The sequence below is a fragment of the Cetorhinus maximus genome, chromosome 25 (genome assembly GCF_964194155.1).
Source record: "Cetorhinus maximus chromosome 25, sCetMax3.hap1.1, whole genome shotgun sequence".
Lineage (NCBI taxonomy): Eukaryota > Metazoa > Chordata > Chondrichthyes > Lamniformes > Cetorhinidae > Cetorhinus > Cetorhinus maximus.
The window spans coordinates 44,201,720-44,229,309 of NC_135903.1; the positions used below are offsets into that span (position 1 = coordinate 44,201,720).

Sequence of the window (27,590 nt, forward strand, 5' to 3'; positions counted from 1 at the left end):
GCCATGACACTGTTGAATGTTTAGTGATTGAAGTTTGCAATATGGGTTGACCATTGCTTATGGAAGGATAAGCACATAATGATCTGGGGCACAGGGATGCACACTGACATTGTCTCCACCTTAACTAATCAAATGTCCTTGTTCTTCCTTTCAGCATCACCGGATCAGGGCCAGGAGGAGGAGGCACGGGGGCCCCCCCTCTCAAACCTGAGGGTCCTGAAGACTCTGACCCATCAGCGTCACACCATCCCTGCCAGGCAGGCACCAGCACAGATACTGGCACCTCGGTGGGAATTAGAATTAGTCCAGCAGGGTGTGTGGGAGGATCTGGCGGAGAGACATGAGGCTATGCTTGGCTTGGTCTCCATGGTGGAGGAGCCCACGCAGACCCTCGGATAGGGGTATAAAATGATGAGGGGCATAGATAGGGTAGACAGGAAGGAACTTTTCCCCTTGGTGGAGGGATCAATAACCAGGGGGCATAGATTTAAGGTAAGGGGCAGGAGGTTTAGAGGGGATGTGAGGAAGAATTTTTTTACCCAGAGGGTGGTGGGAATCTGGAACTCACTGCCTGAAAGGGTGGTAGAGGCAGAAACCCTCATAACATTTAAGAAGTATTTGGATACGATGCCTTGGCACACAAGACTGTGGGCCTAGTGCTGGAAAATGGGATTAGATTAGTTAGGTACATGTTTGACCGGGACAGACTTGATGAGCCAAAGAGCCTTTTTCTGTGCTGTAGACCTCTATGACTCGCTGGTGCAATGACCCTCATGGCCGAGCGCCATGTGTCCTCCATGGAGAGAGTGGTGACTCTCGTGGAGAGGCTCCTCCAGGAGACCCGTCAGGGCTTCCTGAGGATGTGCTCGGACCAGCAAGCCCTCACTTCGGCATTGACCTCAGCTGGTCAGTGCCAGTGCGGGAGATGGTCTGGATACCAAGTTTCCCAGCCCGGTGCCCATCCATCTACGATGAGCAGTGAGTTCCGAAGCGACCTCATGTCGGCGCAGCAGCTGCCTGTCGTCTCTGTGGGCACCTCTCAGGGCGCTCTGGATGAGGGCAGCAGCTCCTCCGCCCCTCTGCCAGTGACCGTTGCACCTGATGAGGCTGCGAAGACTGGGGAGATGCCAGCTGTGGAACTGGCAGCTCCTTCCCAGGCAGGGCCAGCACAGGCTCCATGGGTGAGAGGACGATTGCCAAGGTCATCGAGGCCAACAGGACAGCAGGGTCAGCAGGCTGGCTCAGATGCCAGTGCCAGCGAGGCGGGAGCACCAAGACATAGCACCCGGAAACGTAAATTTAAGGCACCTTAGGCACACCACGGGCTTCTCACTGGTGCTTTGGTGTTGCCTGTAATGAGGTCATGATTAGTTGATGTGGGTGTTTAACACCATGTCATTTTGTTTCCTTAAGATCATTTTATTATATCATTAAATTTAGACATGTGACCGTGGCTGAGGGTGACTCTTTTCCTCTGCAGGTGGACGGTTACCCAGGATGTTATGAGTTTGTTGTGTCACATTGAGCTTTATTGACTTGGCCCTTAGCTAATGTTCCAATCCAGACAGATGTAGCACTCAGGTATTGAATATGGAGCCTACAGCCCAGGCTTTTGTTGGAGGTCCATCTGTGGTGTTCTAGCTGAAGGTTCATTGGATTAAAGCCTCCCGGGTATCCCTGCCTCCCTGGAGTATCCGCGGGTCAGCGTCTACCCCCTCAGCATTTCCCTGTGTGTGCTCATCCTCAGACTCACTGCTGGACTCATCGTGTGCAGCCGCAGCCACTGCGTCGACATCTTCATCATCCACAGCATCGCCCCTTTCCAGCACCAGATTGTGGAGAGCGCAGCATGCAACCACTATCACTGAGACACGATCTGGGGGGTACTGGAGTGCGCCCCCTGAACGGTCCAGGCATCGGAAGTGCATCTTGAGAAGACCGATGGCTCTCTCCACCACAGCCCTTGTGGTGCCCTGGCTCCTATTGTACCGCTGCTCAGCTTCTGTTATTGGATGGTGGAGAGGCGTCATGAGCCACCTTCTGAGGGGATAGCCCTTGTCACCCAGCAGCCATCCATCCAGCCGGGCTGGAGCACTGAAGAGCCCCGGCACCTGGGAGTGTCTGAGGATGTAGGTGTTGTGGGAGCTGCCTGGGTACCTTGCACAGACTTGTAGAATCTGCATCCTGTGATCACACACTATCTGCACGTTCATGGAGTGGAAGCCCTTCCTGTTGACAAAGGCACCGGGCTCACCTCTGGCACCTTGATGGCCACATGTGTACAGTCTATAGCACCCTGGACACAGGGGAAGCCAGCAATGGCCGCGAAGCCTCTGGCTCACTCTGCCTGGCTTGCCTGGTCGCAGCGGAAGTGGATGAATGTCAATGCCCGTCTGAACAGAGCGTCTGTAACCTGCTTGACACAAGTGTGGACAGCTGATCACCCACTGAGCCCTGGAAGGAGCCAGAGGCATATAAGTTGAGGGCAGCTGTGACATTCAGAGCCGCTGGCATGGGGTGTTCACCCACACATATTCACACATTGGTACACACTCACACATATTCCTACACACCCATCCCACATACGCACACAACCATACACACTCACACACACCCTGACACACTCACAGGCATCTCAAAACACTCACACACACCCATACATTCTCACACACACCCTTACACAATCACACACAATTCAACTCACTCACAAACACCCCTACACACTCATACACACTCATACACATGCCCCTACACACTCACACACACCCTCACACACTCATTTACAACTCAACTCACTCACAAACATCCATGCACAACCACACACATCCCTACACTCACATACCCCTACACACACACACATGCCCCTACACACTCACATAACCGTACACACTCACACACACCCTGACACACTCATAGACATCTCAAAACACTCACACACACCCATACACTCTTACACCCGCCCCTACGCACTCACACGCACCCATACAATACCAATACACTCACACATTCACACCAACCCATATACACTCACACACACCAAACACTCACACACCCCCCTACACACTTACACACCCCTACACACAAGCATACACGCTGACACACCCTGACACACTCGTAGACATCTCAAAACACTCACACACACACCCATACACTCACACACCCCTACACACTCACATACTCCTCCCCACTCACACACGCTCCTACACACTCACAACCATTCCTACACACTCACAAACATTCCTACACACTCACATCCACCCTACACACACACACCCATACACTCACACACACCAATACATTCACACACACACCTACACATCCACATACGCCTACACACTCACAAACACTCCTACACACTTATACGCATTCCTCCACACTCACACACACACCTACACACTCACAGATAGCCATACACACTCATATACCCCCCTACACACACACACCCCCTACACACGCCCATACAACCAAACAAACTCACACAAACCCTGACACACACACTCAAAACACCCACACACACCCATACACTGTCACACACACTCCTACACAATCACACCCACCCCTACTCACTCACACACACCCATACGCTTACACAAGCCAATACACTCACACACAACCCTACACTCTGGCATACCCCTACACACTCACAAATGCTCCTACACACTCACACGCATTCCTACACACTCATACACACCACTATGCACTCACACCCCTACACACTCTCACATAGACTTACACACTCACGTGCACCCGGACACACTCACATACCCCTACGTATTTACACACAACCCTACACACTGACACACACTTACAAACTCAAACACCCCAACACACACACAACCATACACACTCACACATACCCCTACACACTCACAAACTTCTCAACACACCCCCACACACATACACTCACACATACCACTACACACACACACACACCCCTACATGCTCACGCAAACCTCAACACGCTCACACATACTCTGACACATTCACACACACCCCTACACACTCACACACACCCCAACTCACTCACACACACCCCTACATACTCAATCACTCCTAAACACTCACACGCACCCCAACACACTCACACACACCCCTACACACACACACACCCATGCACAATCTCACCCATACACACACCTCTACACACTCACACACACTCCTATACACCACTACACACTCAAGCACACCCCTACATAATCACACAGCCATACACACTCCTACATACTCACACACAGCCATACACACACCCCTACACACTCACATGCCCCTAAACACTCATGTACTCCTACACACTCACACATATTCCGACACACTCACACACATTCCTACACATACACATACCCCTAGACACTAACACAGACTCCAATATGCTTGCACACCCCTACACAGTCGCATATGCCTACACACTCACGCACACTGCTACACACACATACTCCTACACATTCACATTCACTCCGACACACTCACACACTCCCCTCCAAACTCTCACACACATCTACATACTCATACACTCCTACACACTCTCACATACCCCTACATATTCACACAACACAACCTACACACACTCCCCTATAAACACACACACCCCTACACACTCTCCTAACCCTGCACACTCACATCCCCTGCTGCACACTCACACACACTCCTACACACTCCAGCATCCCTTCACACTCACGCTCACCACTACACACTCACACACTCCACTACACACTCATATACACACACCTTCACATTCTCATATACCTACACACTCACACACACCTCTGCAATCTCACACACTGCAACACACACACACATTCACATACCCCTACAAGCTCATATACCTCTACACACTCACTCACACCCTTACACACTCACCTACCCCTACAAACTCACACACACCCCTACACATTCACACATCCCTACACACTCACACACCCCTACAAAATCGTACACCCTACACACACACACACACACACTCCTACACACTCCCACACACCTCTCCACACTCACATGCACACCCCTCCACACTCACACACACCTACGCACTCACAGGCTCCCTACACACTCACCTACCCCTACAAGCTCACACACATATTCCTGCATACTCTTACACACCCCTACACATTCACACATCCCTACACACTCACACATCAGGTACTCACTCTCAGACACCCCTACACACCCACGTATACCTCTTCACACCCACACACACCTATACATTCACACACACCTCTACTCACTCACTGATCCCTACACACTGACACACACCCCTACATGCTCACATATCCCCGCATGCCCACACACACCCCTACACACTCATTTCCTTAGTCAATCACACACACACCCCTACACAGACACAGACACCGTTATATACTCACACACCCCTACACACACATATCCCTGCACACTGACACACACCCCTCTGGACTCTGGACACTGGGCTCTGTGCCCTGGGCTCTGTGGACTATGCTCTGGGTTCTGGGCATTGAACTCTGGGCTCTGGACACTGTGCACTGTGCACTGAGCTCTGGATTTTGAACTCTGGGCCCTATGCTCTGTGCTCTGGACTCTGTGCTCTGGGCTCTTGACGCTGTGCACTGGATGCTGGGTTCTGTGCTCTGGACTCTGGACTCTGTGCTCTGGATTCTGGGCTCTGGGCTCTGTGCACTGTGCCCTGGAGTCAATGCTCTGGGCTCTGGGCATTGAACTCTGGGCTCTGGACACAGTGCTTTGTGCTCTGGGCTCTGACCTCTGTGCTCTGGCAGTGATGATGAAAGCTGAAGCTTCCACTCGGAGTGTGACTCACTCTGTCATTATGCTGTTTGCTATGTCTTTCAATCTGTTTTGTTTCTCTTAAAGAAAACTGCTGAAGTCCACACTTGTACTCATGCCGCTCTTTGGGGTCCATTATGTGATTTTCATGGCAATGCCATATTCTGATGTGTCGGGAATCCTTTGGCAGATCCAAATGCATTATGAGATGCTCTTCAACTCCTCTCAGGTAGGACTCTGAATTTTTAATTCGGGGCACTGAATGTTTGCTCTAGATCTGGGATCCAAACTCTGAGCTTCAGATTCTGGGCTCTAGGGTTTGCGTACTGAGCACTGGACTCTGGGCACTGGACTCTGGGCACTGGATTCTGGGCACTGGATTCTGGGCACTGAACTCTTGAGCACTAAACTCTGGGCACTGGGTTCTGATCACTGGACTCTGAGCACTAGAATTTGACTACTGGACTCTGGACACTGGATTCTGGGCACTGGACTCTGGGCACTGGACTCTGGGCACTGGACTCTGGGCACTGGACTCTTGAGCACTAGACTCTGGGCACTGGACTCTTGAGCACTAGACTCTGGGCACTGGACTCTTGAGCACTAGACTCTGGGCACTGGGCTCTGATCACTGGACTCTGAGCACTAGAATTTGACTACTGGACTATGGACACTGGATTCTGGGCACTTGACTCTGGGCACTGGACTCTGGGCACTAGTCTCTTGAGCACTAGACTCTGGGCACTGGACTCTTGAGCACTAGACTCTGGGCACTGGGCTCTGATTACTGGACTCTGAGCACTAGAATTTGACTACTGGACTCTGGACACTGGATTCTGAGCTTCAAACCCTGAGCTTTAGGCTCTGGGTTGTACACTCCGGGAATTCAGATCAGTTCTCTCAGTTCTAGGCTTCGGGATTTAGGCTCTTACTCTGACCTTGGCCACCTAATCAATCTCAGGTTCAAAATCACGAGGGCTCTGGGCAGAGTGGATAGGGAGAAACTGTTCCCATTGATGGAAGGATCAAGAACTAGAAGACACAGATTTAAGTTCATGGCAAAACCAGCAATGGGGACATGAGGCAAAACTTCTTCACACAGCGAGTGGTTAGGATCTGGAATGCACTGTCTGAGAGTGTGGGGGAGACTCGTTCAATCATAACTTTCAAAAGGGAATTGAATCATTGCCTGCAAAGAAAAAATGTGCAGGCTTTCAGGGAAAAGAGGCGAGAGGCACCGGGTGCACTGCTCTTGCAGAGCCAGTATAGAAATGACGGGCTGGATAATCTACTGTCTGTAACCATTTTGTAATTCCATACTTCTATTCTATTCTTGAACAGATGAGATGTGGATAGGCTCTATGAGACTGTGTTTTTGAAATTACTCATTTACGGGATGTGGGCTTCTCTGGCTGGGCCAACATTTATTGCCCATCCCTAAGTGCCCTGTAGAAGGTGGTGGTGAGCTGCCTTCTTGAACCACTGCAGCTCATGTGGTGTAGGTACACCCACAGTGCTGTTAGGAAGAGAGCTCCAGGTTTTTGACCCAGTGACAGTGAAGGAACAGCGATATATTTCCAAGTCAGGATGGTGAGTGACTTGGAGGGGGAACATCCAGGTGGTGGTATTCCCATGTGTCTGCTGCCCTTGTCCTTCTCGATGGTAGTGGTTGTTGGTTTGGAAGGTGCTGTCTAAGGAGCCTTGGTGAATTCCTGCTGTGCATCTTGTATATGGTACACACTGCTGCTACTGTGTCGGTGGTGGAGGGAGTGAATGTTTGTGGATGTGTGCCAATCAAGCGGGCTGCTTTGTCCTGGATGGTGTTGAGCTTCTTAGTGTTGTGGGAGCTGCACTCATCCAGGCAAGCAGGGAGTATTCCAACACACTCCTGACTTGTGCCTTGTAGATGGAGGACAAGCTTTGGGGAGTCAGGAGGTGAGTTACTCATCACAGGATTCCTAGCCTCTGACCTGCTCTTGTAGCCACAGTATTTATATGGCTAGTCCAGTTCAGTTTCTGGTCAATGGTAACCCCCAGGATGTTGATAGTGGGGGATTCAGTGATGGAAATGCCATTGAATGTCAAGGGGTGATGGTTAGATTCTCTCTTATTGGTCATTGCCTGGCACTTGTGTGGCACGAATGTTACTTGCCACTTGTCAGCCCAAGCCTGGATATTGTCCAGGTCTTGCTGCATTTGGACATGGACTACTTCAGTGTCTGAGGAGTCGTGAATGGTGCTGAACATTGTGCAATCATCAGCGAACATCCCCACTTCTGAACTTATGATGGAAGGAAGGTCATTGATGAAGCAGCTGAAGATGGTTGGGCCAAGGACACTACCCTGAGGAACTCCTGTGGTGATGTCCTGGAGCTAAGGTGATTGACCTCCTACAACCACATCCATCTTCCTTTATGCTAGGTATGACCCCAACCAGTGGAGAGTTTTCCCCCTGATTCCCATTGACTTCAGTTTTGTTAGGGCTCCTTGATGCCACACTCGGTCAAACACTGTCTTGATGTCAAGGGCAGTCACTCTCACCTCACCTCTGGAGTTCAGCTTTTTTGTCCATGTTTGAACCAAGGCTGTAATGAGGTCAGAAGCTGATGACCCTGCTGAAACCCAAACTGGGCAACAATGAGCAGGTTATTGCTAAGCAAGTGCCGCTTGATAGCACTGTTGATGACCCTTTCCATCACTTTACTGATGATGGAGAGTAGACTGATGGGGCTGTAATTGGCCGGGTTGGATTTGTCCTGCTTTTTGTGTACAGGACATACCTGGGAAATTTTCCACATAGCCGGGTAGTTGCCAGTGTTGTAGCTGTACTGGAACAGCTTGGCTAGGGGCGCGGGAAGTTCTGGGGCACAGTCTTCAGCACAGTTGCTGAAATATTGTCAGGGCCCAGAGCTTTTGAAGTATTTAGTGCCTTCAGCCATTTCTTTATATCATGTGGGGTGAATTGAATTGGCTGAAGACTGGCATCTGTGACGCTGGGGACCTCCAGAGGCCGAGATGGATCATCCACTCGACACTTCTGGCTGAAGATTGTAGCAAATGCTTCAGCCTTATCCTTTGCGCTGATGTGCTGGGCTCCTCCATCATTGAGGATGGGGATATTTGTGGAGCCTCCTCCTCCAGTGAGTTTAAAGCAAAATACTGCAAAAGCTGGAAATTTGAAATAAAAACAGAAAATTCTGGAAAAACTCAGCAAGTCTGGCAGCATCTGTGGAGAGAGATACAGAGCTAACGTTTCGAGTCCGTATAACTCTTCAAATGATTTGGAGGAAAATGTAACTGGGCTAATTAGTAAGTTTGCAGACGACACTAAGGTTGGAGGAGTTGCAGATTGTCTGAAGACTGGCATCTGTGATGCTGGGACCTCCGGAGGAGGCCGAGATGGATCATTAATCTCAGCACTTCTGGCTGAAGATGGTTGTGCACACCTCAGCCTTGTCTTTTGCACTGATCACGGAATCAACAGGCAGAATTTCTAGGTCGGAATGCGGGCGCGCGCCCGACCCGATCGGACGCAAAACCGTGCGAGATCTTTTGGTCAGCGGGCGTGTACAAGTGTCAGGAGCGCACTCGCTAACGATTAAGAAGACAATTAAAGTTGTTAAAGTTCCAACTGTCCCTGATTTTTCATGGTCCCTCCAGCCTTACGGTTGGCGTTCAGGTGAATCTGCCAGGCAGACTCTGCATCTATAATGAAACCTCATCCAAGAGGAGGATGAGGTTTCTGTTACTAAATTTTTTAAAATATGGACAGAATTTTTAACGTATATATGTTCAGGTAACTGATTGTGAGGCTTGGACAGTTTTTTTGTGATTTTGAAATCTTTATTTAATTTTTTTGAAGTCTTCAGCCCCCTGAGGCAGCTCTCTGCCTTTGGGGGGCTTTCACTGCGCGCTCCCCCACGCCCGCACTGACTTCAGCGCCCACCCTCCTCCCGCCCCCATCCCGACAGCGCCGGCCGTTAATTGCCAGCGTGAAACTGTGGTCGGGGGCCGATTGCGGGTCCATTCCCCGGCCACTCGCGGGCCCTGCCGATCGTACCCACACGCCAACCTAAACATCCTGCCCATAGAATTATTACAGTGCAGGAGGCCATTCAGCCCATCGTGTCTGTGTGGAGCCATTCTCCCATCTTTTCCCTGTAACCCTGCACAATATCCCTTTTCAGCTAACTGTCCAATTCCCTTTTGAATGCCCCACTTGAACCTACCTCCACCACACCCTCTCCCACAGTGCAATCCAGAAATTAACCACTCGCTGCCTGAAAAAGATTTTCCCCATGTCGCAATTGCTTCTTCCTTTCTGTAGTAACTGAAGGTAAAGCCCTTCCTTCTGTCTATCAGGGGTCATGTGATTGTTCTTGGTGGCTCCGACCAATCAGCCCTAAGCGCTGCTAATGGGGGGCGGGGCTTCTTGTCGAGGACTTGGTTCAAGCATCTAGCACCTGAAAAGCTCTCTGTAATAAAGTTAACTATTTCTTGTTGAAATCTGTTTGCTCTGTCACATCATTACATTTGGCGATGAGGGTAAAATATCTCTGATGCTGCACCTCACCTTGTTAACGTGAATACATCGAACCTTAAGATAAAGGAAGGACTACTCACCGGTTATACCACTCTTCAGCAGAATCGATCCTTATGATGTGACTATGGAAGACTGGAGCCAGCATGTCGAGCACCTCGAGTTTGATTTCATAGTGAATGTCATTACCGCGGAGGAGAAGCAGAAAGCCATCCTTTTGAGTGTATGCGGCAGTAAGACACACAATCTCATCCCAGCCTGAAGGCCCCGAACACCCAATTCTATAACAAAAACAAAAATACCTGGAAAAACTCAGCAGGTCTGACAGCATCTGCGGAGAGGAACACAGTTAACGTTTCGAGTCCGTATGACTCTTCAACAGAACTAAGGAAAAATAGAAAAGAGGTGAAATATAAGCTGGTTTAAGGGGTGTGGGACACGTAGAGCTGGATAGAGGGCCAGTGATAGGTGGAGATAGCTAAAAGATGTCACAGACAAAAGGACAAAGAGGTGTTGAAGGTGGTGATATTATCTAAGGAATGTGCTAATGGTGACATTAGGGGTAGAAAGCAGGACAAGCAAGGGACAGATAGCCCTAGTGGGGGTGGGGTGGGGAGAAGGGATCGAAATAGGCTAAAAGGTGGAGATAAAACAATGGATGGAAATACATTTAAAAATAATGGGAATAGGTGGAAAAAGAAAAATCTATATAAATTATTGGAAGAAAGGGGGTGGGGGTGGAGGAGAGAGTTCATGATCTAAAATTGTTGAACTCAATATTCAGTCCGGAAGGCTGTAAAGTGCCTAGTCGGAAGATGAGGTGCTGTTCCTCCAGTTTGCGTTGAGCTTCACTGGAACATTGCAGTAAGCCAAGGACGGGCATGAGAGCAGGGTGGAGTGTTGAAATGGCAAGCGACAGGGAGGTCTGGGTAATGCTTGCGGACAGACCGAAGGTGTTCGGCAAAGCAGTCACCCAGTCTGCGTTTGGTCTCTCCAATGTAGAGGAGACCACATTGGGAGCAACGAATGCAGTAGACTAAGTTGAGGGAAGTGCAAGTGAAATGCTGCTTCACTTGAAAGGAGCGCCCAATTCTATATCCTTTAATGAATTAGAGGATCTCATGAAAACACATTTTCAGCCAAAGCCAACCATAATAATGCAGCAGTTTCGATTTGATTCCAGAGTAAGGGCCCCGGGAGAGTCCATCGTAACCTATATAGTGAAGCTGAAGCAGTTGACAGAGCACTGCGACTTCGGAGATGCTGCGGGAGCGATTAGTTTGTGGAGCTCAGGACAACGCCATTCAGCACTGTTTACTCACAGAAGTCGAAATCGATTTGAAGTGTACCCCAGGAATCTCCCTCGCCAGGGAAAGCGCTGCCAGAGACTCGCAGGCTTTACAACACGTACAATATGGTGCCGTTCTTCATGCTGGGCGGGAACCTACTGCCAGGTGTGGTGCGAAAACCAGAGGCACAGCATTGAAGCGAGATGCAATGTCCCCTGTTAGAAACACAAAAACCCTCAGTGGTAATGTCTCAGCAGCAGCCCCAGGGTTCATTTGTTGTAGATCTCGGAGTGACCACGTACCGGACACCTGCAGGTTCAAGGAAGCAGAATGCCTCTACTGCCATAAGGAAGTAGTTAAGCAATGCAGGGCAAATCGAAACAGCCCATAAAGCAGCAAACCAACATACTAAATTGAAAAATACAGCAGAACCTGAAGCTGCCAACACCGACATCTTTTCCCTGTACCATGTCACCGCTGTAAAAACTGAACCTGTCACTGTCACAATCCAAGTTAATGGGAAGCCACTAAGTAACTCCAGTGGTGGGAAAGCACAAACTTAAATACCTAGATGAAGGTACCCAGGCACTAAATCTGGAGCACACAATGGCTCAATTGAAGACATACACTGGAGAATCCATACAGGTAAAGGGCATTGCCACAATACCAGCGTCTTATAGGCAACCGATCAGCCCAGCTTCCAGTGATAATAGTGACAGGAGAAGGACCCAGCCCTCTGGGTCGAGACCGGTTACAGTAAATAACTGGTCTGAAATATTTCAACTGAGAACAGGAGGAGTTCCTGAATTGCTAAGGAAATACAACAGGGTATTTTGGGACTAATTAGGGAAGTTAAAAGTCTTGCAAGCAAAAATATATGTGGATTCTCAGGTGACACCATGTTTCTTTAAGGGCAGACTTGTACCTTATGCGTTGAAGGAGAAGATGGATGCAGAGCTGTGCCAGTTAGAAAAACTAGGCATCATCCAATCTGTCCAATTCTCAGAATGGGCAGCACTCAGAGTGGTTAAGCCTGATCAAACCATATGCATTTGTGGGGACTATAAATTCACCGTGAACTAGATAAGTACCGTATCCCAAGGGCAGGAGACTGATATGCAAAGCTAGCTGGAGGCAAATCCAAACAAGACTGGATGTGAGCTATGCTTACCAACAATTAGAACTTGATAGTGCATCTAGGGGATATGTAACTAACAACACGCAGAAGGGTCAATTTACTCGTCTACCCTTTGGAATATCATCTGCATTAACAATCTCCCAAAAGTCTTTTGCAAGGACTTCCCTGAGTGGTAGTATACCTAGGTGATGTTCTGATCACAGGGTCAACTGAAGCCAAACACTTGGCCAACTTGGAGGAGGTGCTAAGTAGGTTCATGGAAGCCGGCGTACAGTTAAAGAAGGAAAAATACACATTTCAAGTGCCAGATGTTACTTACCTGGGTCACAGGGTGGACTCCGTGAGTTTGTATCCGGTAGAAGAGAAAGTTAGAGCGATCAAAGAGGCACCCTCTCCGTCCAGTGTAACCGAACTCAAGTCTTTTCTGGACATGATCAACTATTATAGCCACTACTTGCCAAACTTACCAGCTGTGTTGGCCCCATTACACTTGTTGTTAAAAAAGAATCATCGTTGGTCGTGGGATTCGCAACAGGAAGAAGCCTTTGTGAAAGTTAAGAAACTGTTACATTCATCATATTCGCTAGTACATTACGGCCCATTGAAGGAGTTGGTGTTAACATGTGATGCATCTCCTTATGGTGTAAGAGCCGTGTTATCACATAGAATAGAAAATGGATCAGAAAGGCCCATTGGCTACGTCTCAAGAACCCTCTTCACAGTCAAGTAGGGTTATTCCCAGCTAGAAAAGGAAGGTTTATTGGTGATATTTGGAGTGAATAAATTCCGCCTGTACCTGTATGGATGACATTTCACCATTGTGTCAGACCAGAAACCATTAATGGGCTTATTCAATGAGGATAAGACCATTCCACCAATAGCATCAGTAAGAATACAATGCTGGTCTTTGATATTATCTGCACATGAGTATACCTTTATGCACCGTCCTGCTGTGCATTTTGCAAATGTGCTCGCGCTCAGTCGTCTATATACAAGGTTAAGTCTGGTGTTTCCAAACCAGAGGAGAAGGTAGAGAAGAATCAGAGTCATCAAAAATTGAATCACGATATTCACAGCAAAGTTTGCAGATTCACTGTAGGTGATGCCGCTTTCATGCAGAATTTTGGAAGTGGACCTTGTTGGGTTCCTGGTACAATTGTCTCAGAAACTGATCCCTTGTCCTTCCAGGTGGAAGTGGAAGACCGAATTGTTCGAAAACATGTGGATCATTTTAGGAATAGAGAGACATTCCAACAACCAGCTGTTCCCGCTGTGGTTAACGTTGAACTATTAATCCCTGAGGTGAAAGATCGACCTAGAATAGACATGCCCAATGTCTCTGTAGAATTGCCTAACCCTGAACTCCACTTTCTAATGATGTATCTGGTGCTGCAGTTCCTGATCATGTCGATCTGGTGGAGGAACCTCAAGTAGTAGAGCTACACCACTCTAACCGATAAAGGAAAGCACCTCAGAGACTTAATCTTTAATCACCTATAGTTGTATATATGTATATGTTGTTGGATATGTTCTCTGTAAATCGAAATTGTAAAAAAAAACTAACGGAGAAGGAAATGTAGTATCTATAGCCTCTCCTGCAGTCTATCAGGGGTCACGTGATCTTGTTCTTGGAGGCTCCGACCAATAAGCCCTAAGTGTGGGTAATCCAGGGGGCGGGGCTTCTTGCTAAGGGCCTGGTTCAAGCATGTAGCATCTCAAAAGCTCTCTTGTAATAAAGTTAACTCTTTCTTTTTGAAACCTGTCCAGTATGTCAAGTCATTACACTTTCTCAATCCTTTCATGAGTGGGAACAGTTTCTCCCGATCTACTCTGTCCAGACCCCTCAGGATTTTGAATGCCTCAATCAAATCTCCTCTCAGTCTATTCTTCTCCAAGGAAAACAATCCCAACTTCTCCAATCTATCTACATAACTGAAGCTTCTCATCCCTGGAACCATTCTTATGAATCTTTTCTGCACTCTCTCCAATGGCTTCACATCCTTCCTAAAGTGTGGCACCCAGAACGGGACACAATACTCCAGCTGAAGCCAAACTAGTGCCCTATACAAGTTCAATATAACCTCCTTGCTCTTGTACTCTATGCCACTATTAATAAAGCCTAGGATACAGTGTGCTTTAATATTTATGCACATATACATCCAGGTCCCTCTGCTCCTGCATCCTTTTGGAATTGTCCCCTTTATTTTATATTATCTCTCCATGTTCTTCTTACCAGAATGAATCACTTCACATTTCTCCACATTAAACCTCATCTGCCACCTACCTGCCCGCTCCACCAACTTGTCTATGTCCTTTTAAAGTTCTACCCTGCCCTTCTCACAGTTTACAATGCTTCCAAATTTAATATCATCTGCAAATTTTAAACTGTGCCTTGTGCACAGAGGTCTAAGTCATTAACATGTATCAGGAAAAGCAGGAGACCTAACACTGACCCCTGGGGAAGTCCACTATAAACATTTCCCCAGCCCAAAAAACATCCATTAACCTCGAGTCTGGTTCCTGTCACTCAGCCAATTTCACATCCATGTTCCTAGTGTCCCTTTTATTCCATGAGCTATAACTTTGCTCTCAAATCCATTGTGCAGCACCATATCAAATACCTGTATCAAATCAAACTCAGCTTCTACCTCATTACAGCCTTGTTCAAACATGAACAAAAGAGCTGAACTCAAGAGGTGAGGTGAGTGTGACTGCTCTTGACATCAAGACAGTGTTTGACCAAGTGTGGCATCAAGGAGCCCTAGCAAAACTGGAGTCAATGGGAATCAGGGGGAAAACTCTGCTGGTTGGAGTCATACCTAGCATAAAGGAAGATGTTTGTGGTTGTTGGAGGTCAATCATCTCAGCTGCAGGACATCACTGCAGGAGTTCCTCAGGGTAGTGTCCTCGACCCAACCATCTTCAGCTGCTTCATCAATGACCTTCCTTCCATCATAAGGCCAGAAGTGGGGATGTTCGCTGATGATTGCGCAATGTTCAGCATCATTCACGACTCTTCAGATACTGAAGCAGTCCATGTCCAAAGGCAGCAAGTGCTGGACAATATCCAGGCTTGGGCTGATGAGTGGCAACTAACATTTGTGCCACACAAGTGTCAGGCAATGACTATCTCCAACAAGAGAGAATCTAACCATTGCCCCTTGACATCTAATGGCATTACCATCGCTGAATCCCCCACTATCAACATCCTCGGGGTTACCATTGACCAGAAACTGAACTTGAGTAGCCATATAAATACTGTGGTTACAAGAGCAGGTCAGAGGCTCGGAATCCTGCGGCGAGTAACTCACCTCCTGACTCCTGACAAAGCACAAGTCAGGAGTGTGATGGAATACTCTCCACTTGCCTGGATGAGTGCAGCTCCCACAACACTCAAGAAGCTTTACACCATCCAGGACAAAGCAGCCGCTTGATTGGCACCACATCCACAAACATTCACTCCCTCCACCACCGATGCACAGTAGCAGCAGTGTGTACCATCTACAAGATGCACTGCAGGAACTCACCAAGGCTCCTTCGACAGCACCTTCCAAACCCATGACCACTACCATCTAGAAGGACAAGGGCAGCAGATAGATGGGAACACCACCACCTGGAAGTCACTCACCATCCTGACTTAGAAATATATCACCGTTCCTTCAATATCACTTAAGAACAATCTGATAGTCATCATTATTTATTTAATTACTTGAATTTAAGCCCCCCCAACTGCCATGATGGGATTTGAATCCATGGCCCCAGGTTATTAGCCCAGGCGTCTGGATCGCTCATCCAGTTACATTAGCATATTACCGCTCTGTAGAAGAATCAAACAGACTAGAAACGTTAACTCTGTTTCTCTCTCCACAGATGCTGTCAGATCTGCTGAGTTTTTCCAGCATTTTCTGTTCCTATTACATGACCACTTTGCTACCCGTGAGACAGTGGGAAAGTGTTCAGGCTCCATGCCTGGGAGCTGCTTTATTGGTTGTGGCCATATGAAGATGTTCTTGTATTCAGTAATGTCACGGGGGGAGGGCAGTTCCAGTATAGTTGACCAGGTCCGGGTGGGGGGGGTGGTGACACGGTGGGAGGGGGAGGTGCTGGTTGAGCCGTGATTCTCAATATCACATCATAACGATAGGAGTCCTAACAAAAGCACCATGAACAAGCTGAAACTCACCAGGCCCGAGTCCATCACTTCCTTTTCTACTTTTTTTCTCCCCCTTTGTATTTGGGCGCTTCCCACAAGAAGACAGGGTCTGTCTGCTCTGGGCAGGTCTTCAGAATCTCATGGGGGAGAATATTCCACCTGTCGGGGTGGGGAGGGGCTGGGCGGGAGCGGGTGCGTGTGGGCGTGTAGCCGATTGCCGCCCGCAATCAGCTGCGCGCCGCCATTTTACGTGGGCGGGCCAATTAACGCCCACCCAGCATGACGCACACCCGGAAACACTGAGCGCTCCCTGTGCGGGCGAGGGGGGTGCGGTTTGCCTGAGTCAGGGCCTGAGCTCTGTCACACACAGAAATCTCCCTGAGGCACAGAACCGCCTCAAGGAGATTATTTGATTATGAAGAATTAAAATAAAGAAAAAAAAATTATTCAGACATGTCCCCTCATGTGATAGTGTCACATGAGCTGGAACATGTCAATGAACCCTAATAAAAAATGTTATTCAATTTTTAAGCCCTTCATGAAACCTCATCCCGCCCATGGATGAGGTTTCATGATAAATGCGAAGGCCGCCTGGGCTCTTCGCCTGCCCAACAACCTTAAGGTTGGACGGGCAGCCCTGACAATCGGCTTAATTAGATTATTAAAGGCCTTAATAGGCCTTTGATGGTTTAATAGGCGCGCAGCCGACTCCAGTGCGCGCCCACTGAACTGAAGATTGGGATGACGCGCAGTGACGTCCGGTCACACACCTGACATCACCACGCATCATTTTACACATCGGTGAGCGGGGCCCAACCCCACACGCTGAGCAGAAGATTCAGGCCAGGGTCTTCTGCCCAAACAATCCACCCACTTCCCCACAGGAAGGCAGAGGAGATTCAAGGGATAGTCACTGATAAACAAATGGAAAGACACAATAAGGGTACAATTTTGAAATTTGGAGATAAAAAGCAACTTAGAAGTGGAGTAGACAATTTGGAAAATAATTATCAACATTAAGAAGCCATAGGCAGGTTGGTGGAGAGGGTGGAATGGGTGGAGTTGGTGGAGAGGGTGGAGTGGGTGGAGTGGGTGGAGAGGGTGGAGGTGGAGTGGGTGGAGTGGGTGGAGAGGGTGGAGTTGGAGTGGGTGGAGTGCGTGGAGAGGGTGGAGTGAGTGGAGTGCGTGGAGTGGGTGGAGTGGGTGGAGTGGGTGGAGTTGGAGTGGGTGGAGAGGGTGGAGTTGGAGTGGGTGGAGTGGGTGGGGTGGTTGGAGTGGGTGGAGTGGGTGGGGTGGTTGGAGTGGGTGGAGAGGGTGGAGTGGGTGGTGTGGGTGGAGTGGGTGGGGTAGTTGGAGTGGGTGGAGTTGGAGTGGGTGGAGAGGATGGAGTGGGTGGAGTGGGTGGAGTTGGAGTGGGTGGAGAGGGTGGAGTGGGTGGAGTGGGTGGAGTTGGAGTGGGTGGAGAGGGTGGAGAGGGTGGAATGGGTGGAGAGGGTGGAGTTGGAGTGGGTGGAGAGGGTGGAGTGGGTGGAGTGGGTGGAGTGGGTGGAGTGGGTGGAGTTGGAGTGGGTGGAGAGGGTGGAGTGGGTGGAGTGGGTGGAGTTGGAGTGGGTGGAGAGGGTGGAGAGGGTGGAATGGGTGGAGAGGGTGGAGTTGGAGTGGGTGGAGAGGGTGGAGTGGGTGGAGTGGGTGGAGTGGGTGGAGTGGGTGGAGAGGGTGGAGTGGGTGGAGTGGGTGGAGTGGGTGGAGAGGGTGGAGTGGGTGGAGTGGGTGGAGTTGGTGGAGTGGGTGGAGTTGGAGTGGGTGGAGAGGGTGGAGTTGGAGTGGGTGGAGTGGGTGGGGTGGTTGGAGTGGGTGGAGTGGGTGGGGTGGTTGGAGTGGGTGGAGTTGGAGTGGGTGGAGAGGGTGGAGTGGGTGGTGTGGGTGGAGTGGGTGGGGTAGTTGGAGTGGGTGGAGTTGGAGTGGGTGGAGAGGATGGAGTGGGTGGAGTGGGTGGAGTTGGAGTGGGTGGAGAGGGTGGAGTGGGTGGAGTGGGTGGAGTTGGAGTGGGTGGAGAGGGTGGAGAGGGTGGAATGGGTGGAGAGGGTGGAGTTGGAGTGGGTGGAGAGGGTGGAGTGGGTGGAGTGGGTGGAGTGGGTGGAGTTGGAGTGGGTGGAGAGGGTGGAGTGGGTGGAGTTGGAGTGGGTGGAGAGGGTGGAGAGGGTGGAATGGGTGGAGAGGGTGGAGTTGGAGTGGGTGGAGAGGGTGGAGTGGGTGGAGTGGGTGGAGTGGGTGGAGTGGGTGGAGAGGGTGGAGTGGGTGGAGTGGGTGGAGTGGGTGGAGAGGGTGGAGTGGGTGGAGTGGGTGGAGTTGGAGTGGGTGGAGAGGGTGGAGAGGGTGGAGTGGGTGGGTGGTTAGAGTGGGTGGAGAGGGTGGGGTGGGTGGAGTGGGTGGAGTTGGTGGAGTGGGTGGAGAGGGTGGAGTGGGTGGAATGGGTGGAGAGGGTGGAGTTGGAGTGGGTGGAGTGGGTGGAGTGGGTGGAGTGGGTGGAGTGGGTGGAGTGGGTGGAGTTGGAGTGGGTGGAGTGGGTGGAGTGGGTGGAGAGGGTGGAGTGGGTGGAGTGGGTGGAGTTGGTGGAGTGGGTGGAGAGGGTGGAGTGGGTGGAGTGGGTGGAGTTGGAGTGGGTGGAGAGGGTGGAGAGGGTGGAGTGGGTGGGTGGTTAGAGTGGGTGGAGAGGGTGGGGTGGGTGGAGTGGGTGGAGTTGGTGGAGTGGGTGGAGAGGGTGGAGTGGGTGGAGTGGGTGGAGTTGGAGTGGGTGGAGAGGGTGGAGTGGGTGGAGTGGGTGGGTGGTTAGAGTGGGTGGAGTGGGTGGGGTGGTTGGAGTGGGTGGAGTTGGAGTGGGTGGAGTTGGAGTGGGTGGAGAGGGTGGAGAGGGTGGAGAGGGTGAAGTGGGTGGAGAGGATGGACACATGGCAGAACAACACAGGAATGTGTGAGGTGATATATTTTGGTTGGACGGATGAATAAAGACATTACAAGCTAAATGGAGCACATGGAGAGAGATACCCGTAATCAAATCTTTACAAGTGGCAGGACTGGTTAACACGCCTGTAAATAAAGCACATGGGGTCCTCAGCTTTTTAAATCAAGGTAAGCACAGAAGCCAGGAAGCTAAACCACTTGTTCAGCCCCAACTGGAATATTGTGTCCAATCTTGGACACCACACTTTAGAAAGGACACGACGTTTTTGGAGAGTCTGCAGATGAGATTTACTAGAATGGTTCCAGGATTGAACCTTTACACATACGGAGAGGGATTGGAGCAGCTGGGCTTGTCCTCCTTAGGAGAGAGAAGACTAAAAAGTGATTTGATCGAGGTGTTCAAAAAATCCTGAGGGGTTTGGATAGAGTAAATAGAAAGAACCTGTTTCCAGTGGCTAAAGGGTCTCCCGAGGCCCAGCTTTAAGATGCTTGGCAAAAGAACCAAAGGCATCATGCTCTTATATTCTTACGACTTGAGGAAAAACTATATTATACAAAGTGTGTTTAAAATTTGGAATGCACTGTATGATAGGGTAGTGGATACAAATTCAATAGCAAGTCTCAAAATGGAATTGGAGGAATACAGCAAGGAGAAACATTGCAGGAATATAAGAATCAGTGGGGGAGGGATGGGGAAAGGGTGGGATTAATTGGGTTGCTCTTTGAACAGACTCAGTGGGCTGAATGACTGTGCTGCTATTCTCTGGTTCTATTCTATACTGTTTATAATTTTTTATCTTTTTTCCATTGCAGGGTTTTTTTGTTGCCTTTATTTACTGTTTCTGCAATGGGGAGGTGAGTCACACAGCTGCACCTAAACAACCCTGCAAATCAGAAATCAAAACCCCAAAATACTGAAAAGTGCACCAATGCCTCCATTTTTTAAGACTCTTTAAAACCTACCACCTTGACCAAAACTTTTGGTCATCTGTCATAATCGTCCTTATGTAGCTTCTTATCAAATGTTGCCTTCCTGTGAAGCACTTTGGAAACCTTTCCTGTATTAGATGCTGTAGAAATGTACGTTTTACAAGTTTATATTTCACTGTTGGTCCTTTGGCTGGTCCACTCCCGACCTCTCGACAAATATTAACAGACCTGTTGTGTGTTTCCAGCATTTGCCGTAAGTGTGGTAATTCAGACATTGAGTTGCATCCTGTCTGTAACAGATTTGTAACAATCAGCAATAGGTAACAAGTCCTGGTCCATCTGACTTTACAAGCTGTGGGTTGATATCAATGAGAAGTTACTCAGAGACGCCTCTGAATCCTGCCTGTGGCTGGTGAGGTTTGGCTGCAGAGGCCGATCGCTCAGCCAATGGAATTTGCTGGAATGGTGGCCGGGATTTTCCATGTCCGCCTGAATCGGGCGTGTTTGCTGGTGTGAGCGGACAGTATGATGTGAAACCAGTTTGCAATTGTCCGCTCAGCCCGTCGATGGTGGGCCACGTGCCCCGCTATTGGACATCGGGAACCTCACTGTAATACAGCAGCATTTCATTATAAGGCCAGTCCGCCAGACTCATCCCCCCCGCTGGATCATCCACCAACGTCAGTGGGAAAACACCCCGACATGTTTCACAACAACATCCTGGTGAGCTGCACTTCACTCAGGACTTGGAGGTTTGTTTGCCCACCTTACTTCGGGCAGCACTCGCAGTCCATCAGCACCAGGCTTCACAGGCAGCACCACATCACTCTTCGGGGGGCTCACAGGCAAGACTCTACCTCCCAGACCAGCCGTAAGGCGGGGGTGGCTTTTCAACAGCTGCAGGGTTAGGGCTTGCTTGGGGAAGGGGGAGAAGTGGCCTCAGGAAAAGGAAGAGGCTGCAGGGCGGGTATTCTAGGGTGTGAGTGGGGGCACTTGTTGATCTGTGCAAGTGGCCTCAACATGGTGAGGGCTGAGGAGGCAGTCTCCAGAGGAGATGAGGCCAGATGGAGATGTGAGGGTGTGTGTGAGAGAGTGAGTGGTGATGTCCCTTGAGCTGGCAGTGAGTGAGATGCCAGTGAGTGTGTGATGGGCTTGAGTGGAGGTGATTTGAGAGTGACAAAATGGTTGCCTTACCCTGCATTGGATGGCCAAGCTCTTCTGTGCAGTGTTGGCACTGACCACTGCTGCCATTGTCTGCCATGGTGATGCCACTGCCCATCCTGCGGCCAGAGTGGGGGTAGAGGACATCACAGCAGGCACTATAGCGTCCAAATGGCAGGCGTCACAGAGTTCTCTCATTCTCTCTGTGTGCTCTCAACACCTTTGAGATGGGGCTGGTCCCCATCTGTTCAGCACCTGTGTCCAATGATGCTGTGCTCCAGTTCCTGAAGGGCTCAGGTGCTGAAGGCTGACAAAGGATCAGGTGCATTTGAAGTTTCATGACTGCGTCTCTATGATGTGACCCTGATCACAGAGCACAAGTGAGCTGCCCTCGGCCAGACAGGAGTCAGACACTCACAGAGACTATGTGAAGATTTATGGAGTGTCCTCACTGAATGTTATCATCATCCTCCTGGAATCAAGTGACTATTAGTGCTCCCGCTGTGTCTCCATGACAGGAGCATTCTCACAGAGAGTATTCATACTGCCATAAGCCAGGCTGGAGTCAAACATTCACAGGTGCGATGTAAGGAACTATGGAGTCTCCTCACTGCATGTCGTCATCATCCTCCACAAATCTAACAGCTATGAGGGCCTCACCCCTGTTATCGTCACCTTCGAGGATCCCCTCACCCTCATCCCCGTCAGCATCCTCCTCATTTGAGGAGACCTCCAGCTCCTCCATCTCCCCCTCAGCCAGCTCCCCTCCCTGGTACAGCGCCAGGTTGTAAAGGGTGTAGCAGACGATGATGATGTGTGACACCCTCTGTGGGCTCTATTGCAGGCTCCACCAGACTGGTCCAGGCACCGGAACCTCATCTTCAGCATCCCGATGGTCTGCTGCAGTGAGTTGTGAGCTGCTGCATGAGCCTCATTATAGCGTCGCTCTGCTGCAGTCTGAGGCCGCAACACAGGTGTCATCAGCCACGGTCTCTGTGGGTAGCCCTTGTCCCCGAGGAGCCAACCTTGCAGCTTCTGTGGACCCTGGAAGGTGCCAGGGATCTGTGACCAACTGAGAATGTAGGAGTTGTGGACACTCCCTGGGAACTGTGCACAGACCTGCAGGATGTGTTTGTGGTGGTCGCACATCAGCTGCACATTCAGCCAATGGAAGCCCTTGTGGTTGATCTAGTTGACCGTGTGTTGCGATGCAGATCTGAGCACCACATGAGTGCAGTCAATAGCATCCTGCACCTGTGGGAAACCTGAGATCTGGGCAAATCCAATCGTTTTTGCATCCTGGCTGTCCTGGTCCCGGGCAAAATGTACAAAGTTGTGACCCTTGCGAAGATGGCATCCGTGACCTCATGGATGCACTTGTAGGGGGAGGCTTGTGAGATCCCACAGAGGTCACCTGTGGAGCCCTGAAAGGAGCCACTGGTACAGAAATTGAGGACCGCTGTCACTTTCACAGCCACTGGCAGTGGATGCCCTCCATGTCCCCGTGGTGCCAAATCCTGCAACAGCTGGCAGATGTGAATGACCAGTTCCCTAGACAGGTAAAATCTTTGACGACACTGTTTCTCGGTCATCTGCAGGAATGAAAGGCGGCGTCTATACACCCTGGATGTCGCTAGGCGCAAACCAGCGACGTCTCACTGTGGCTCCTTGGCAGCGTGTGTGGGAGCCCCAGCTGCCCCTTCTTCCATAGGGTGCTGTTCCTCCCTCTGCCCATCCAGGTGCCCTGTCACTCTCTTCTCCATCATCTTCGCTCTCTGTACTCCACGAGGCATACAGCTAGGTCACCAGGCTCCATGTTCCTGATGTACTCCTCCTGCAGGATGAAAGAGAGAGACACGTGGGTTAGCTTGGGTACACTAAGAACCTCTCTTGGTTCAGTTGAGGAGGTGGGGGCATAGTGGGATTGTCACTGGATTAGTATTCCAGAAACACAGGTAATGCTCTGGGGACCTGGGTTCCAATCCTACCATGGCCAAAATCTGGAATTAAGAGTCTAATGATGACCATGAAACCACTGCCAATTGTTGTAAAAACCCATCTGGTTCATTAATGTCCTTTAGGGGAGGAAATCTGCCGTCCTTACCCGGTCTGGCCTACACAGGACTCCAGACCCACAGCAATGTCGTTGATTCTTAAATGCCCCCTGAACAAGGGTAATTAGGGATGGACAATAAATGCTGGTCTAGCCAGTGACACCTGTGTCCCATGAATGAATAAAAAAAAATCTGAAGGCCCCTTAACACATCCCGGACAGTGCTGGTCTCCACTTGGAAGGCCAGAGTTTAGTGTGCTGCATGGCTGCCCAAAACCCCACCTCCGCCTCACTCCACCTGACTGACTGGTGCCAGCTTTACCCATTGGACTGCAGGCTGTGCTCTCAGGACAGGCACAGGCATTCTCCTAACCCACACGGCAAGGCTGCCCTGTTAGCTTGAACCATGGGGGAGACTGGTCCAAACCGGGATGATGACTTTGCAAAGGGGCTGTGAGCGTCTCCACCAGTGACTGCCCCATGGCAGCTTTAGCAAGGGGATTGTACAACTTGCCCAGTCATCTAACTGTTCTGCAGCCCCCTAAAATGCACATCAGTTTGCAGCCTGTGCTCGGGGGGTGAAAAGCTCTGGAGCACTTGGTGGCACTGTCATGTGTCTGCGTTGCTTAAGTGGACAGATAAGCTAGAGGCTCAACTCCAATCACATCAACAAAAATACCTGGAAAAACTCAGCAGGTCTGACAGCATCTGCGGAGAGGAACACAGTTAACGTTTCGAGTCTGTATGACTCTTCATCAGACTTAAGGAAAAATAGAAGAGAGGTGAAATATAAGCTGGTTTAAGGAGGGGGTGGGACGAGTAGAGCTGGATAGATGGCCAGTGATAGGTAGAGATAACCAAAAGATGTCATAGACAAAAGGACAAAGAGGTGTTGAAGGTGGTGATATTATCTAAGGAATATGATAATGAAGGTGCAGATAGCCCTAGTGGGGATGGGGTGGGGGGAAGGGATCGAAATAGGCTAAAAGGTAGAGATAAAACAATGGTTGGAGTGAATGAATTGTTGAAGAGTCATACGGACTCGAAACGTTAACTGTGTTCCTCTCCGCAGATGTTGTCAGACCTGCTGAGTTTTTCCAGGTATTTTTATTTTTGTTTTGGATTTCCAGCGTCCGTAGTTTTTTGCTTTTGTCCAATCAGATCAATGCGGCTGTGCCTGAACTGTCTCAGCCGCAGAGAAATGGTCACTTTCTACAGGTTTCCCTAATGCGCAGCTGCTTCCCTCCACCTGCCCACATGTGCTTGTGACTAACAGCCACAGAGCTGCTCTTGACCCTCCCCGAAGTCACCTCAACATTGATGTCCAACAGGTGACCCTCATGAGCTCTGTGCAGCGTTTCTGTGCATTCTGTCCGAGTTCCCCTCACAGAGCAGGCCACATGCCTGGTGTGTGCTGCTGTGAAACACATCGGTGTGTTTTCCTGCTGACGTGGGCAAACAATCCAGCTGTGGGGAGACGATTCCAGCGGGCTGGCCTTATAATGAGATGCAGATGTGTTACAGTGAGGTTCCCGATGTCTGATGGAGGGACACACCATCGACAGGCTGAATGGACCATCGCCAACTGATTTCACAACATCGTGAAGCAGGTTTCTGGCCTTCTCACCATATTGACCGTTCACACCACTGAACACACCCACTGCCCACAGGCACAGAAAACTCCCCCCAGTGTCTGGGACAGTGTGTATGGGACAGTGTGTCTGGGACAGTGTGTCTGAGACAATGACTGGGACAGTGTGTCTGGGTCAGAATATCTGGGACAGTGCCTGGTGTGGTGTGTCTGGGAGAGTGTGTCTGGGACAGTGTGTCTGGGACGGTGTCTGGACAGTTCCTGGGACACTGACTGGGTCAGTGTGCCTGGGTCAATGTGTCTGGGACAGTGACTGGGTCAATGTGTCTGGAACCGTGTGTCTGGGACAATGTCTGGGGCCGTGTGCCTGGACAGTTCCTGGGCGATATGTCTGGGATACTAACTGAGATGGTGTGTCTGGGACAGTGTGCCTGGAATGGTGTGTCTGTGACAGTGCCTGGGATGGTGTGTCTGCGATACTAACTGAGATGGTGTGTCTGGGACAGTGTGCCTGGAATGATGTGTCTGGAGCAGTGACTGGGACGGTGTGTCTGGGACGGTGTGTCTGGGACGGTGTGCCTAGGACAGTGTGTCTGGGACAGTGTGTCTGGGATGGTGTGTCTGGAACAGTGTCTGGGACGGTGTGTCTGGGACAGTGTCTGGTATGGTGTGTCTGGGACAGTGTCTGGAACGGTGTGTCTGGGGCGGTGTGTCTGGGATGGTGTGTCTGGGACGTTGTGTCTGGGGCGGTGTGTCTGGGATGGTGTGTCTGGAACAGTGTCTGGGACGGTGTGTCTGGGACAGTGCCTGGTACGGTGTGTCTGGGACAGTGTCTGGGACAGTGTGTCTGGGACGGTGTGTCTGGGGCAATGTGTCTGGGATGGTGTGTCTGGGGTGGTGTGTCTGGTACGGTGTGTCTAGGACAGTGTGTCTGGGACGGTGTGTCTGGTACGGTGTGTCTGGGACGGTGTGTCTGGGACGGTGTGTCTGGGGCGGTGTGTCTGGTACGGTGTGTCTGGGGCGGTGTGTCTGGTACGGTGTGTCTGGGACGGTGTGTCTGGGGCGGTGTGTCTGAGATGGTGTGTCTGGAAAAGTGACTGGGACTAGACTCAAACCAATGACCCTCTGGGTTGGAGTCAAGTGTTTGCTACAAACAGAGCAAAGTTATCACCCTCTGCAGAGCTGCAAGGGTCTCATCAGCCATTCAACAACGTCTTCATCTCAATTACCCCATCCCAGTGACATCATGTACCCATCACTCCATTTATAACTGCCTGCTTTTATTCTGTGCTCTGTAACCGTCTGCTTTATCCTGTGCTCACTAGGTCCAGTCAGAGATAAAGAAGTCTTGGTTCAGGAGGAATCTAACTCTGAACTTTAATCAGAAGCTGCGGGCTGGCAGCAACTGCCCCTATGGAACAGTGGCCTCTCACACCACCAATAGCATCAGCATGAGCATGGGCGCCAGAGGAGGGTCCACACTGCACACTAACACCAAGCACTCTGTACTGCCACTGCACTCCTTCTCCAACCTTCCTGCCTACATCACAAGCACATTCCAGTCAGAGAACTCCCTGCCCTCTCCAACCCTGGAGAGCACCAAGAAGAAAATAGAGAGCAAGGAGCATTTTGCACATCAGGAGCAGCAGAAACCCAAAGACCCTCTGCACAATCAATGGGAAACTGTGCTATAAAAAAGATAAATGTATTTATTGTAGCTTGAAACTTTCCTTTACTGAATAAACAAAGACATTGCATGTTGAGCTAAACAGTGGTGGTGAATAATGTTTAAGGGTTCAATTACCATTAAGGAGGGTTTCACAAGGGTCCACATCCTAGGATTGTGTGTTGCATAAGCTCCCTTGGCTTAGCTCTGTGCTGTGTACAGGTTGGGTGTGTACGAGGGTCAGTAACAATTCACTGAAGGGCAGGATTGCATTCAGGAGAAAAGGGCATTTCGTAAATATAGTGTCAACATCAAGAAATATCACCAGCTGCCCTGGTGTTAACCCAGGGGTCA

The 27,590-nt window shown here is 50.1% G+C and overlaps 1 protein-coding gene across 1 annotated transcript in view; it reads left to right on the forward strand.

Annotated features, from left to right (window-relative positions):
- LOC144667704 (parathyroid hormone/parathyroid hormone-related peptide receptor-like) overlaps positions 1-27,264 on the forward strand; it is a 105,330-nt gene extending 78,066 nt beyond the window's left edge. The window contains exons 13-15 of the mRNA XM_078529158.1: positions 5,842-5,983; positions 20,649-20,690; positions 26,896-27,264. Of these exons, the coding sequence (XP_078385284.1) occupies positions 5,842-5,983; positions 20,649-20,690; positions 26,896-27,264 (553 nt within the window). The remainder of the gene's footprint in view (positions 1-5,841; positions 5,984-20,648; positions 20,691-26,895) is intronic.
- Positions 27,265-27,590: the final 326 nt, after the last annotated feature.